Source organism: Chrysochloris asiatica, unplaced genomic scaffold (assembly GCF_000296735.1).
Source record: "Chrysochloris asiatica unplaced genomic scaffold, ChrAsi1.0 scaffold00362, whole genome shotgun sequence".
In the NCBI taxonomy this organism is placed as follows: domain Eukaryota; kingdom Metazoa; phylum Chordata; class Mammalia; order Afrosoricida; family Chrysochloridae; genus Chrysochloris; species Chrysochloris asiatica.
Window position 1 is genome coordinate 884488 of NW_006408880.1, and position 15886 is coordinate 900373.

General features: G+C 37.8%; 1 protein-coding gene across 1 annotated transcript in view; it reads right to left on the reverse strand.

Moving 5' to 3' along the window:
* The window catches only part of IPO11 (importin 11), a 295618-nt gene that overhangs the window by 131708 nt on the left and 148024 nt on the right, over nt 1–15886 (reverse strand). Inside the window, exon 19 of the mRNA XM_006876193.1 lies at nt 12219–12334. Coding sequence (XP_006876255.1) covers nt 12219–12334 — 116 coding nt within the window. The remainder of the gene's footprint in view (nt 1–12218; nt 12335–15886) is intronic.

Sequence of the window (15886 nt, forward strand, 5' to 3'; positions counted from 1 at the left end):
AAAATGGGGGGGGCTACAAAGGCAAGAAGTGACTGGCTTACAAGCTTTCAAAAGGGAACCTAGATTCAGAGGGCATGGAGGAAGGTAGAATCTCCACTAAGTAGTATACAATCTGTCTATGCGGGGCTGATGAAATGAAATGCGGATGGATCTCTTGTGATACAATAATTGTTACCAGGACTGCTTGTGAGGGTTGGAGTTGTAAAGAGAGACTTTTTGTAACAAGGAGGGGAGTGATTAACTTTTCAGCCTAGGAGTGGAGGTCCTGGGACCATCAAGGGAGAAGAGTGGAGAGCAGGACCCTACCCAGAGAAGCAGTGATGCCTGAGCTGGAGGCAGAGACGATGATGTGGAGAAATGAAACTGTTGGGGACTTTAGACACAGAGGGGGAGAGAGGTTGTGTGCTGATGACCGGGGGACAGGCTTGTAGTGTATATCCTCTGGTTGGTTGATGATGCATGGAGGGGATTGTAACCATAGCAATTAAATGATAATACGATAGGATGAATGTAAAACTAATGTTCTCCCATGTAAACTATCACATAATTCACAATAAAACATTTAAAAAAAAATACTACCCATAGAGTTTAAAAAGTAAAATGTGTACTAGGGAAAAATATTTTGCATCTACATAACTGACAAAGGAGTAATAACTAAAAGAATAATATCCAAAATTAGTCAGTAAGAAAAAATGGACAAAACAAATGAACAGGCATTTCAAAGAAGAGCAAAAACGAAATGACGATAAATAAAGATACTCAACTTGAATGATTTGACAACTAACTTAAATACAATTAGATAAGATCTAAACAAAGAAAATATGTCAATATTAACATCAGTTTTTCTTGTTGTTAGATGCCACTGAATTGGAACCAACAACTCACAACAAACTTACACAGAACAGAACCAAACACTGCCACGTCCTTCGACAACCGCAAGACAATTGCCACGCTTGAGCTCACGGCTGCTGCCATTGGGCCAATTCATCTCCATAGAGGTCTTCCTCTTTTTGATGACCCTCTATGAAATATGATGTCCTTCTAGGGATGAGGGCCTCCTGATAATTTCTGAAGTATGAAAGACAAAGTTTCACCATCATGGCTTTCAATGAGCATTCTGGCTGCACTTCTTCCAACAGATTGGTTTGTTCTTTTGGCAGTTCATGGTACTTAAAATATTCTTCTCCAACATCATCTCTCAAATGCATCAATTTTTCCACAGTCTTCCTTACTCATTGTCAAACTTGCACATGTTTATGAGGCTATTAAAAATATCATGACATGGGTCAGGTGACCTTAGTCCTCAAACTGACATCTTTGCTCTTCAAAACTTTGAAGAGGTCTTGTACAGAAGATTAGCATAATGCAGTATGTCAGTTGAATTATTGACTGCTGCTTCCATGAGTGTTGATTGTTCATCCAAGCAAAATGAAGTCATTTACTTCAATCTTTTCTCCATTTACTGTGATGAAGAGTTTTTTCTTTGAGGAGAAATGGATACCAAAGGCTGTGGGCTTTGATCTTCATCAGTAAGTATTTTAAGTCTTCTTTGATTTCAACAAGGTTATATCCTTTACATATCACAGATTATTCATGAGTTTTAATCCAATCCTGATGCTACATTCTTCTTCATATAATCCAGCCTCTCAAATTATTTGCTCAGCATATACACTGAATAAGTATAGTGAAATAATACAAGCCTGGTGCACATCTTTCCTAATTTTAAACCAGTCAGTGTTCCCTTGTTCTGTTCATATAACTGCCTCTTGGTCTATATACAGTTTGCTCATGAGCACAATTAAGTATTTCAAAATACTCATTCTCTAAAATGTTTCCATAGGTTGACAGGATCCACAATGCAGACAGCCTCTGCACAGTCAATAAAGCACAGGAAAACATCTTTCTGACATTCCCTGCTTTCATCCAAGATTCATCTGACACAAGCAATGATATTCCTCATACCATGTCCCAGTCTGAATCTAGCTTGAACCTCTGGCAGATACCTATGTAATATTGCAGCCATGCAATACTTACTTGTCATATTAATAATATTGTCCGAAGCTTCTTAATTCCATTGGGTCACCTCTTTTTGGAATGGGCACAAATATAGATCTCTTACAATCAAGTGGTAGTTGTCTTCCAAATATGTTGGTATAGATGAGTGACTGCCTCTAGTGCCGCATCAGTTTGTTGAAAGATTTCAATTAACAGAGCCTTGTTCTTTGCCAAGTCCTTCATTGCACCTTGAAATTCATCTTTCAGTACCATTGGTTCTTGATCATATGTTACCTCTTGAAAAGGTTGAACATCGACCATACCTGTTTGGTGTAAGTGGCTCTGTATATTTCTGCCATCTACTTTCAAAGCTTTCTGCATCATTCAGTATTTTCCCATAGAATCCTTCAATATTTCAAGTTGAGGGTTGATTTTTTTCTTCATTTCTTTCAACTTGAGAAATACTGAGTGTGTTCTTCCCTTTTGGTTTTCTAATACCAGGTCTTTGGACAATTTGTTGTAATATTTGCCTTTGTCTTCTCAAGGTGCTCTTTGAAATTTTTTGTTTAGCTATTTTACTTTCTCATTTCTTCCATTTGTTTTAGCTACTATACACTGGAAAGCAAGTTTCAGAGTCTCTTCTTGACATTCATTTTGGCCTTTTCCTTCCAGTCTTTCAAATGATCATTTGCTTTCTTCTTGTATGATGCTCTTGATATCATTTCATGACTCTTCTGTCATTAGTGTCTAATCCATCTAATCTGTTCTTGAGATGATCTCTAAATTCAGATGGGGTATGTTCAAGGTCATATTATTAATAACTGACTTTGTTTTCTTGAGCTGACCTTTAGAAGTTCAGCTCTTGTGCCTCCTCACTTCTTCCATTCGCTTTAGCATCTCTACAATGGAGAACAAATTTCAGTCTCTTCTGACATCCATTTTAGTCTATTCCTTCATTCTTTTCTTCTTAGTGACCTTTTACTTTCTTCCTGTATGATGTTCTGATGTCATTCCACAATTCTTCTGCGCTTCAGACTTTAGTGTTTAATGCATCAAATCTGTTCTTCAGATAATCTCTAAATTCAGGTGAGATATATTCAAGGTCATATTTTGGCTCTCATGGACTTGTTTTCATTTTCTTCAGCTTCAGCCTGAATTGACATATGAGCAATTGATGGTCTGTTTCACAGTCTGCCTCTAGTCTTGTTTGGCTGATGACATGGAGCTTTTACACCTTCTCTTTCTACAGATGTAGTCAGTTTGATTTCTGTGAATTCTGTCTGGTGAGGTCCATGTGTATAGTCATCTTTTAGGTAGTTTAAAAAAAGGTATTTGCAATGAAGAAGTCATTAGTCTTCCTAAATTCTATCAGGCAATCTCTAGCATCTTATCACCAACGTCATGTTTTCCAACTACTGACCCTTTCTCTTTGTTTCCAACTTTTGCATTCTAATCACCAGTAATTATCAATACATGTTGACTGCATGTGTAATCAATTTCAGAATAAATAAGTTCACAGAATTCTTCAATTTCATCATTACTGGTTTTAGTGGTTACTGCATAAATTTGAATAATAATTGCATTAACTGGTCTTCCTAGTAGACATATGAATATTATCCTGTCATAGACAGGTTTGTACTTCAAGATAGATCTTGAAATGTGTTCTGATGATGAATGCAACTCCATTCCTCTACAATTTGTCAATTCCAGCATACTAAGCCATGTGATTTTCAGATTCAAAATGGCCTATACCAGTCCATTTCAGCTCACTAATGACTAGGTACACCTGACCCAAGCCATGGTATTTTCAATAACCTCATATGGATGCGAAAGCTGGACAGAAGGAAGATCGTAGAAGAATTGATGCCTTTGAGTTGTAGTGTTGGAGGAGAATACTGAAAGTGCCGTGGACTGCCAAAAACCAACAGATCTGTTTTGGAAGAAGTGCAGCCAGAGTGTTCTTTGGAGGCCAAGATGGCTAAGCTTCGTCTCTCATACTTCGGACATATAGTCCGGAGGGAACAGTTGCTGGAGAAGGATTTCATGCTGGGTAAGGTGCAGGGTCAGAGAAAAAAGAGGAAGACCCCCAACGAGATGGATCGGCCAGGTGGCATCATTGATGGCGTCAAGTGTGGCAGCGGTAGTGAGGTTGGCCCAGGATCGGACATTTTTTCATTCTGCTGTGCATGGGGGCAAGAACAGGGCTGTATCATGGATAGGGTAAGGTTTCCCAACAAAATTTTCATAGGAAAGTACCACTACCCTCTAAGAATGAGCTAGTGCACTGTGATGGAAAATAATTCCTCAGTGACACTTTCCTGGCCTTTTATTCTTCAATGCAGTTTTCCATTGTCTTAAAACTTATTCATCCTGTGTATTTCAAGAAAATCTATCAAGATTGGTGGGGGCTGTGTGCCATGGAGCCAGTTCCAACTCATAACGACCCTGTACAGGATTTCCGAGGCTGTAAATCTTTACGGGAGCAGAAAGCCTCATCTTTCTCCCGCGGAACAGCTGGTAGTTTCGAAATGCTGACTTGAGGTTCGCAGCCCGATTCGTAACCACTACGCTACCAGAGCTTCTTTACGCTACCAGAGCCCCTTTGGAATTAAAAAAACAAAACAAAAAAACCTGTTACCATAACCTTCTGAGCTGACTCTACGCCTTGAAGTTACCTGACCCAGAAGAGTCCTTCAAAAGCCACTGCTCCGATTAATGAGTGAAAGCACCCTAACTAGACTGAAGAAAATGTATCAGTTAGAAAACTTGTTTGCAGCCATCCACTCATTACAGAGACATGTTTACACACATTGTATTTGGAATAAATTTGTGCGTGTATGAACTAGAACCCTGGTTGCAATACTTCTTGACTTCCATCTTCTTTATAGAATGATTTAACAACATATTGACTCATAGTGTGGCAATGTAGGATACACACTGAGCTGCTTATCCTACAAGGTGGGAGTTTCAAGCCCACCAGCTGCTCCTTGAAAATCCTATACATGCTCCCAATAAGTCACAACTGATTCAGTGGCACTTAACAATAAACAACATATTTGTTGTTGTTGTTGTGTGCCGTGGAGTCGGTTCCGACTCACAGCGATCTTGTACAGGATTTCCGAGGCTGTAAATCTTTATGGGAATAGAACACCTCGTCTTTCTCCCGCGGAACAGCTGGTAGCTTAGAACTGCTGACTTTGCGGCTTGCAGCCCGATTCGTAACCACTACGCTACCAGAGCTCCTTAAACATACATATAGTGTATCACAATTATTAGCATGGAATAATTTTTTTTTTTTGTATAAATCAAAAGGGACACTGATACAAAGGAAACTGAGTGGAAGATGATTTTATTAAATCAGTGTTATGATGAAAGAGAAAATGATAATGTGAACTATATAGCCAGAAAATTAAAATAAAATACATATTTAAATTTTTAAAGTGAAAAATAGCCACCAGCATTACTACTGCATATAGATATGTTTCAAAAAAATGAAACCTGTAGTAAAATTTTTGTAGTAAATTCATGTTGGGTCAAAAAAAAAAAATTGCTTCTATATAAGCCACGTATAATTACAATGCAATACACATCCAGATACTTTTAAACCAGCAAAAAAAAAAAAAAAAAATGTTGAATAAAAAAAGTCATTTAAAAACTTTTCATACTTCTACCAAGAAAACAAAAGTTGCATAGTTGCATATATCAGAACTTAGGGAAAACCATTATACTCCAAGATAAATTTATAGTTCACAATGTCTAAAATTTAATAAGAAAAAAAAGACAACAAAATAATCACTTTTAGAAAATTGTATCAACAAATGCAGAAAGCAAAAACTCCAAAATAAAAATTAGGAAAAATCCAGAAACTAATATAATGAATAAATGTTAATCATAAATTCTTTCATAATAAGAAGCTAACTTCTACATACACATTTAAGAGTTATTTTAAGGAACTAAATGCTAAAAGTAATACTAGACAAGACCAAAACAAAAATAAATACATATTAAGTAATAAGTTATGAACAACATGGGAATGTTATCAAAACTGCCAGTGATTCCTCCCAATCATCATGGGTCCATTTTCAGTTGATTTCACAAGCAAATTTTCAAATACTTAAAGAATACTTTCTGTTTTATGGAAACCATTTGAGTACAAACAAAATAAGAATAAAACCTAACAAGCTGATAAAACAATTATAATTGATACAAAATCCTACAGTATTATAAAATATAAATTATGGATCCAATTAACTTCTCACAAAAATAAAATCAGAGTAAAATATTGTTGTTTGTTGCTGTTAAGTGCCATCAAGTCGGTTCAGACTCATAGTAACCCTTATAAGATTTCTGCAGCTCTACATCTTTGCAGGAGCAAAAAACCTCACCTTTCTCCAATGAAGCATCTGGATGGCTTCAACTGTCGACCTTGTGTTTCATAGTCTAGTGCTTAGCTTACAGAGCTACAACACTCTCCGAGTAACACATTAGAAAATAAAATTTTACAATATATTAAAAGTGAAATTCACTCCAGCAAGTAAAGTTTATCTAAAAAGAGTGGTTTTTTTGGTAATTATTTAATATACAGTATATAGAAAAAGGAGCTCTGGTAGCGTAGTGGTTACGAATCGGGCTGCGAACCTTAAGGTCAGCGGTTCGAAACTACCAGCTGCTCCGCGGGAGAAAGATGAGGCTTTCTACTCCCGTAAGGATTTACACCCTCGGAAACCCTGTACAGGGTCGCTATGGGTCGGAACCGACTCGATGGCACTTAACAACAACAACAACATATAGAAAAAGGAGTCCTGATACAGCGCTGTGGGTTAATGAGCTAGACTGCAAAGCCATTTGAACTGCAAGGTCGGCGGTTCAAGTTCACCAGCTGCTCCTCGGAAACCCTATACAGGGTCACTATGAGTCAGAACCAACTTGATGGCACTTACAACAACATTAACAACATATAGAAAAAGGAACCAAGTGATTGACTTAATTTTTTATGAAGAGCGTATTACATTAAATGGTACACAGTTTCAGGCTGCTTACTAATACTGATTGTTGTTGCTCTTGTAAAGTGCCACTGAGTCAGTTCCACATCACAGAGATCCTTTATCAGGTTTCCAGGGAACAGGTAGTAAGTTTGAACCGCCAACTTTGTGGTGCTTACCCTAATGCACCGCACAAGGACTCCAATAGTATCTATTACCTCACCTTATTTTCTAAAAGAAAAATTGTTCATCTGAGGACTTTTGTTCAAGTACTGTTTAAATTAACAGTAACATAATACTGTATGTTTATATAAAGTAGCTTCAAAGAGTTTGTGGAAATATTTTTCCATTTACTTTTTGAAGCCATCAAACTTTAGGAAAGAGGGACTGAAAATTAACCAGTTAATTCTATAGTATGTCTGTCAAAGGACAAAAAATAAACCTAAACAAGCAGAACTAGGCAATAATAAATGTAAGAGTACACAATAAATAAATAGCAACAAACATACAAAGGGAATTGAAGCCAAAGGTTGGTTCTCTGAAGACTAAGTAAAATGGATGAACTACTAGTGAGAAGGCTCAAGAGCAGTGAAAAACACAAATCACATGACCTATAGGAGGGGTTTCTATTTTACATTCATGACCCAAACCAGCTGGTATGCATTATCCCCAGTAAATTCAAATGCTGCTACAAAATAACTATTTTATACTTTCTCTCTTCATAAACCTCTCAGATCCTATGTGTACACACCAGGCCCAAAGTGTCAACTAATGACAGTGCTTCCTATTTTATGAAGAAAATAGAAGCCATTACAAAATACAGAGCTCCACTTGCCTGCCTCCAGTTATAATGTGTCCCTGTTGGCAACAAATATCAACCCCTCCACACTTGAGCTCTGATCGCTTATTGACTCCTTCAGCTATACCACCACTTTCTCTATATAATCATCCACTTGACCTCCTATTCCCACACCAGCAGCTGCTGCTTCGTTTCTATATAGTTTTCACAGACAAAGTTCTCTAACAAATCATCAGTGTTTACAGTCACTAGTTGTTGTTAGTGCTGTCGAGTTGATTCCAGCTCATAACAACCCTATATGGGGTTTCCAAGGAGCACCTGATAGGTCTTATGTTTTGTAGTCCAGTGCTGATCCTACAACACCACTCGAGGAGTCCTACTTATCTACAATTACAGTCACTACTTATCTACAATTCACTCTTCAGTTTACTCCAATTCTACTTCTATTCTTACCATACCACTGAAACTCCTACAGTCTCCATGTGGTCAAATTCACTTATCTATAGTAATCTTACTAGGTCAAATCAGCAGCATGTGACAAAGCTAGCCAGTTCTTCTTTTAAGATACATTCTCCCCATTTGACCTAGCCTCGATGGCTTGATAATCAGAACTCGACTACAGGAAAATTAAAAAAAAAAAAAGAAAGAAAAAGAACAAAACCATTTTTGATAAAGGAAACATGGGTAAATTGCTAAAGTTTGATGAACTTGACCTGTACTCATGCATGTAGTAACTCTAAATGCCAATAGAGAAGGAAGGAGTCTTCACCTCAAATATCAATGTTATCCCCTCTGTATGCAGGGTAGATAGGGACGGGCAACTTAGACATTGGCTAAAATGAGGGGGTGATAAAGGCACAAACTGACTGGCTTACAAGGTTTCAAGATGAAGTTTAGGTTTAATGTTGTGTATGGGGAAGAAAGAGTCACCACTGAATAGTTTTCATCTTGTCCAGATGAGTCTGTTTAAAAGAGATGGGGATAAGATTCTTATGATTCAACAGTGAGTAATTGTTATCATGACTGATTGCGACTGTCACAATTGTAAAGGTAGAAGGTTTTTAACAAAAACAGGGGAGTATTTAATCTTACAGTTCATAAACAAAGGACCCTAGGGCCATCAAGGGAGAAGAGCACAAGCAGAATGCGAGACCTTATCCAGAGAAGCAGCGATACCAGAGATGGAGGCAGAGATGGAGACATGGAAAGAGGGAGCAGCTGAGGACTCTAGATTCATGGAAAGAGAGGACTAAGAGCTGGTGACATATGCCTGCATGTTTAAAAAAAAAAAGAGCTAAAGTGAATAGAGAGAAATACTATTAACTGATGGTACATGCGTTGAGGGGGTTATAATCATTATAATGAAACAACGTGTATGATTTGTTGAATGTAAAACTGATGATCTGCCCTACTCTCCCAGCTTGACTTTCCTCCAGTATCCAAAGACATTCCTTCTCTGTCTTCTGTGAGGCTCTTCTTATGACCTCAAAATGTTCCACATTCATCAAAATTCTGCCTTGGGCAAAATGGTATCTATCTGCCCTTCCCATCCAACGCAATCGCATCCATTTCCAGACCTGAAAATGTCATACAAGCCATATACAGACAAAGTGCTGAACATGTTAGGAACATTTCATTCTCACAACCACCATGAGAAGTAGTTATGATAATTTCTGCACTTCATAGATAAAACCAGGCTCATAGATAATTAAATCATTCATTACAATGCTAATATATCAATAGAATTGGGATTGACACTTTTATCTGTATGATTTCAAGTAAAAGCTTAAGCCTATTAAGAAAAACTCATGAAGAAATTTATGTAAACAAATTTGGAACATTTTAATAAACTATTTATATATTACATAAAAGTATTAATTTATATATAATTTATAAACACAAAGTTGAATACATATAAATGATATATATACATATATGGTTGTGTGCAATCGAGTCAGTCAGTTCCAACTCATAGTGACCCTGTGTAGTGTTTCCAGGGCTACAAATCTTTACGGGAGCAGAAGCCTCGTCTTTCTCCTGCACAGCAACTGGTAGATTCAAACTACTGACCTTGCAGTTAGCAGCACAGCTGGTAATCCACTATAGTACAAGAGCATATATGTTGTTATTATTGTGTGCCGTGGAGTTGGTTCCAACTCACAGCGACCCTGCGTAGGGTTTCCGAGGCTGTAAATCTTTACGGGAGCACAAAGCCTCATCTTTCTCCTGCGGAACCACTGGTAGGTTAGCAGCCCGATTCAAAACCACTATGCTACCAAAGCTCCTTAGAGCATATACAGAGTTAAGAAAAAATAAATTACCAAAATAGAGAAATGCAATGTTATTATTACATGTGTAAGTTGTCTTTTTAAAATGTATAGACCTTTCAAAAACACATTAATCGATTAAGTCTGTAGCTATGAGTCAGAACTGAATCAGTGGCACTTAACATCAGCAACATTTCTTAAGAAGCCTGGTAGCATAATGGTTAAGCACTTGGCTGATAACTAACTGAAAGATAGGCAGTTCATACCCACCAATCTCTCCACACGAAATAAATGTAGTAGTCTGTTTCCGTAGTGATGAACAGAACAGCCTTGGAAACCCCATGAAGAGCTTCAACTCTGTCCTATAAGGGGCCTTATGAGTTGAAATCTGGAGCAGTGGTTGTCAAAATACAAGCTGTGGTTCAAATAGAGTCAACAAACTGTTTTTGCAAAAAAACTTTTTCTGAAACATAGCAATGCCCTCTTTATTTCAAAGTTGGGTTATGTTGCAAAACCATTAGCTAATATTCTGATGCTATTATTGTTGATGTTAAGTGCCGCCTAACTAGTTCTGACTCATAGCAAGCCTTATAGAGTTTCTGAGGAGAGGCTGTTGGCTTTGAACTGCCAACCTTGTAGGAAGCAGTCTTACAGCACCACATGAGAACATCAAATCAGTTTTGACTCATGATGACCCCAAGTGTACAGAGTAGAATACTGCACTCGCAAGGGTTTTCAAGATTGTGACTTTTAGGAAGAAAATTACTATATCATACTTCCAAGGTGGTCCAAACTCAAAAGTCACTCCTCGGAAACCCTAAACAGGATTGCTATGAGTCAGAACCAACTCAACAGTACCTAATGACAACTACTTCTGAGGCACCTTTGCCTATCACTCAGTTAGTAGTCCAGTATATAACAATCTGTGCCACCCACGTACTCCAGTATTCTGATATAGATCATTAATTTATAATTACACCAAAGACAATTACTCAGAATCAAAGATGTTCATTCCTAGACATCTAAGGAGTAAGACAGGAAAGAAGAGAAGAATAGGAAAATAAAGAATAGGAGGGAAGGAAACAATCATGGTAGGAAAAACAGCCACAAATGTTAATTCTCCCCCATGGTTTAACTCTGTGGTTTGCTTTATAACACCAATATAAATACTAGAATCTTGGAATTTTTAGCTTTTCATGGATTGTGAAAAATTGAAAAAGTTTATCCCACAAGAAGCTTGCTGGTGTCAGTAAAATAAACAAAAGGACTTTATGGCACAATTACTTAAACATAGTAGGCATTCAGCAAAGGTTTACTGCACTGACCAGCCAATACAGAAACAGACTTTTATACCTCTTACCACCATATATAGGAGCTCTGGTAGCGTAGTGGTTACGAATCGGGCTGCAAATCTTAAGGTCAGCGGTTCAAAACTACCAGCCGCTCCGCGGGAGAAAGATGAAGCTTTCTACTCCCGTAAAGATTTACACCCTTGGAAACCCTGTACAGGGTCGCTATGGGTCGGACCGACTCGATGGCACTTAACAACAACAACAACCACCACATATTGGTGCTGTAGGTCAATGTGCTGGACTGCAAGGTTGGTTTGAATTGCAACAATGGTGGTTCAAGCTCATTAGCCACTCCCAGGAAACCCTATACAGGGTCACTATGAGTCAGAATCCACACGACGGTACTTAACAACAACCACCACCATAGCGACCAACTCAAAGTGACCTATACAGGATTTCTGAGGCTTTAAATCTTTACGGGAGCAGAACGTAAAATAGCAAGTTAAGACCTTCACGGGAGCATGCTATCTCAACACTAATTAAAGTAAAATAGTCAAGATCTTAAGAAATAACCAACATCCACCAAAGCATCTCATTTAACAGATTGGGAATTCTGAGTCAATTAGTTTGGAGAATTTATCATAATTACCATTTTACATGTCAAATTCCAAAAGATGAAATGCAGTTGAGTTCCGACTAAGATTTCCCCTTGTCTGTTGTAAGTGTATGTTGGGTGACAGCTGGCAAGGAGTCTTGTTACTCAATTTGGGGACATTAACTTTATATCTTGTTTAAAATGCAGTGTTTCTAAACCCTTGTTGCATGACCTTTACTTCTAGCATAAGAATAGGGAGGATCAGAGAAAATCAAGTTTTCTTCTTACCATAATTCTAAACCATCTTCCAAAAGATAAACATGTGGAGGTTGAGAAACATCTGTGCTCAGTTGAATAACTGGAAGCAGGAAAGGGTACAGGTTCTTGCTGTCTGCTCCTAATCCCTGAAATTAGAAACAAAACTTAGTATAACACACTCTAAGATCGCACCACACCAAAAAATTACCTATAATTTTTTAAGTCCTAAAAGGAGCTCTGGTAGCATAGTGGTTACGAATTGGACTGCTAATCTCAAGGTCAACAGTTTGAAATTACCAGCTGTCCCATGGTCCTGTAGAGATTTATAGCCACGGAAACCCTGTACAGGATTTGCTATGAGTCGGAACCAACTCCATGGCACATAACAACAACAAAACTAATTTACAAAAAATATATCAGAATTTCAATGGACAGTTCTAGTTGCAAGCACAATTAAAAGTTAAAACTGGATCGCAAGTAAAATATACTATCAGACTATTTAATGGCAATAAAAGAATGCATGCCAAATCTCCATACATGTTAGTTTTGACAGATTCTACATATGAGGAATATTTATTTTCCCCTCCCTGTCTACTAAAGCAGTATAACAAATTTAAAATGAACCCAGTCTAAATGTTCATTAGTAGGATGAAAAAATTATGGCACATCCATATTACAGAATATCAAGAATCCATGGCAAAGGATTAAGCAAGAAATTTTCTAAATTTAAATCAACAAGGGACAGAAATATATAACATAATGCTATATGTCAAATAGACTTCTGGTGTGGAACTACAGGATCAGCACTAGACTGCGAACCACAAGGTCAACAGTTCAAACCTACCAGCTGCCCTTTGGAAACCCCATATAGGATCGCTGTGAGTAGGAACCAACTCGATGGCACTTAACAACAACATATTCAAATAATTTATTAAAATATCTATATATCTGTATGTGTAGATAATACATAAAAATACTTATGAAGGAACAAAAAATTGTCAATACTAGTTAGATTAAGAGAGGGAAAAACGATGTTGGAAGGAAGGAATGAAATACACACATACATACACACATTCTTGTATGAATTTTTAAAAATTAAATACAAGTATTAAATGTATAATCTTCGTTAATACACATAATGCTCTAAGAACAAAACTATGAAGAAATTACTGTCTTACAGAGTTAACAAATTTAGTATATATCACAATGCAGTCTAAGCACCTTGGAGGAAAGAAACAAGGGTAATTAATCTCAAAACCATAGTGTTGTTGTTACATGTTGTCAAGTCAGTTCTGACTCATAGATACCCTGTACAGGGTTTCTGAGGAGTGGCTAGTGGTTTGAAACGATGACCTTGTGGCTAGCAGTCCAGCACTTATCTGATAAATACTGAAAAGAAAAAACAATTAAAATGTTACATCAACACTCGTGGTAGCAACAGTCAAGAAATTTAATGATGCACTGCATTAGGCAAATCTGCTGCACAATATCTCTTTAAAGTGTTGAAGAGCAAAGATGTCAGTTTGAGCACTAAGGTATGCCTGATTCAAACCATGGTATTTTCAAAAAATCTCATAAACATGTGAAAGTTGGACAGTGAATACAACAGACCATAGATTTCATGCATTTGAGTGGTGGTGTTTGAGAATATTGAAAAGTACCACAGACTACCAAAAGAACAAATTCATCCGTGTCAGATGAAGCACAACCAGAGTGCTCCTTGGAAGCCAGGATGACCAGACTTTGTCTCTCATACTTCGGACATAGTATCAGGAGGTACTGGTTCCTGGAGAAGGATAGTATGTTTGGTAAAGTAGAGGGTCAGAGAAAAAGAGGGAGACCCTCAGGAGATGGACTGGCACCGAAGCAGCAGCAATAGGCTCAAACATAGCAACAATTGTGAGGTTGTCACAGGGCCAGGGTGTGTTTCGTTCCATTGTGCATACACGGTCGCTATGAGTTGGTACCAACTTGATTGCACCTAACAAGAAGACTACATAATAAGATATCACGAACACTGATGATGTATATTCAACATCTCTAATTCAAATTTTTAGCAAATTCTAACAACCCCACAAAGCAGCTCTGATAGCATAATGGTTACAAATTGGGCTACGAACTTTAAGGTCAGCAGTTCGAAACTACCAGCTGCTCCGTGGGAAAAAGATGAGGCTTTCTGCTCCTGTAAAGATTTACAACCTCGGAAACCCTGTACAGGGTCGCTATGGGTAGGTTCTGACTCCACGGCACATAACCACCACCACCAGCAGCAGCCCCATAACTAAAGACACCACCTCACCAGTTATCTGTCAGTTTGTCATACTGTGATGACTTATTTGCTGCTGTAAAATGCCACTGGTATTTTAAACACCAGTAAGGTCACTCATGGTGGATAGGTTTCAGTTGAGCTTCCAGTCTAAGACAGACAAAGACGGCGGAGTGGATCATTTCTGAATGGTTAGCCACTAAAAACCTCATCAATAGCAGAACGCTGCCAGATAGACAGTGTTGGATGATGAGACCCTCAGGTTGGAAGGCACTCACAAATTATGTCAGGGAAGAGCTACCTCATAGAAGTGGAGTTTACCTTAACGACATGGAGTAAAGCTTTAGGAACCTTAATGTTCTCATGGGACACAACTCAAATTGGGAAGAAGCAGCTGCAAATAACTATTAATAATATCAACGTAGAATATACGAACTATTAACCCAAGAAATTTTAAAGCTGTCAAAAATAACATGGAATGTATAAACATCAATATTGTAGGCATTACTGAGCTAAAATACACTGCTATTGTACATTTTGAATCAGATTATCATAAAGTTCACTATGCTTAGAACAATAAATTATAGAGGAAAGGGTTCACATTCTTCGTGAAAAAGAACATTTCAAGATCCATATATAATATCCCTACGGCTATAAGAAAGCCCAGTTAATACCACTGGTCTTTATTCAATTTATGTAACAAACACTAAAGCTTTGTTGTAGTTGCCGTGAAGTCCAGTTGATTCCAACTCACAGGGTGTAGGGTTTACAAGGAGCACCACACCAGTTAGTGATGATACAACTGAAGAATTCTACAAACTTCTTCAATCTGAAAATGACCAAACTTGCAATCAAGATACATTGATAATTACTTGTGATTGAAATATGAAAGCTGAAAAAAAAGAAATCAGTAGTAGGAAATTATTGTTTTAGTGATAGAAACAATGCTGGAGATCCTATAATGACTTATGAATGATGAACCAATGATTTATTCAATGCGATTACCTTTTTTTGAATTCATGGACCTCAGAGGATGGAATACACAGAAATCATATTAACTACATCTGTGAGAAGAGATGACAGAGAAAAACAATATCATCAGGCAAAAAAGGTCAGGGCCAACTGTGGGAGAGACCATCAATTGCTCATATGCAAGTTCAAGCTGAAGAATACTAATACAACACCACAAGAGCTGCTCCTTGGAAACCCAATACAGGGTCACTATGGTCGAAACTGACTCAACAGCATTTAACAACAACAACAAGAGCCAAAATGTGACCTTTATTATTACTGTTGTTGTTGTCAGGTGCCATCGAGTCGGAACCGACTCATAGCGACCCTATGCACAGAACGAAACAATGTCCGATCCTGGGCCAACCTCACTACCGCTGCCACACTTGACGCCATCAATGATGCCACCTGGCTGATCCAT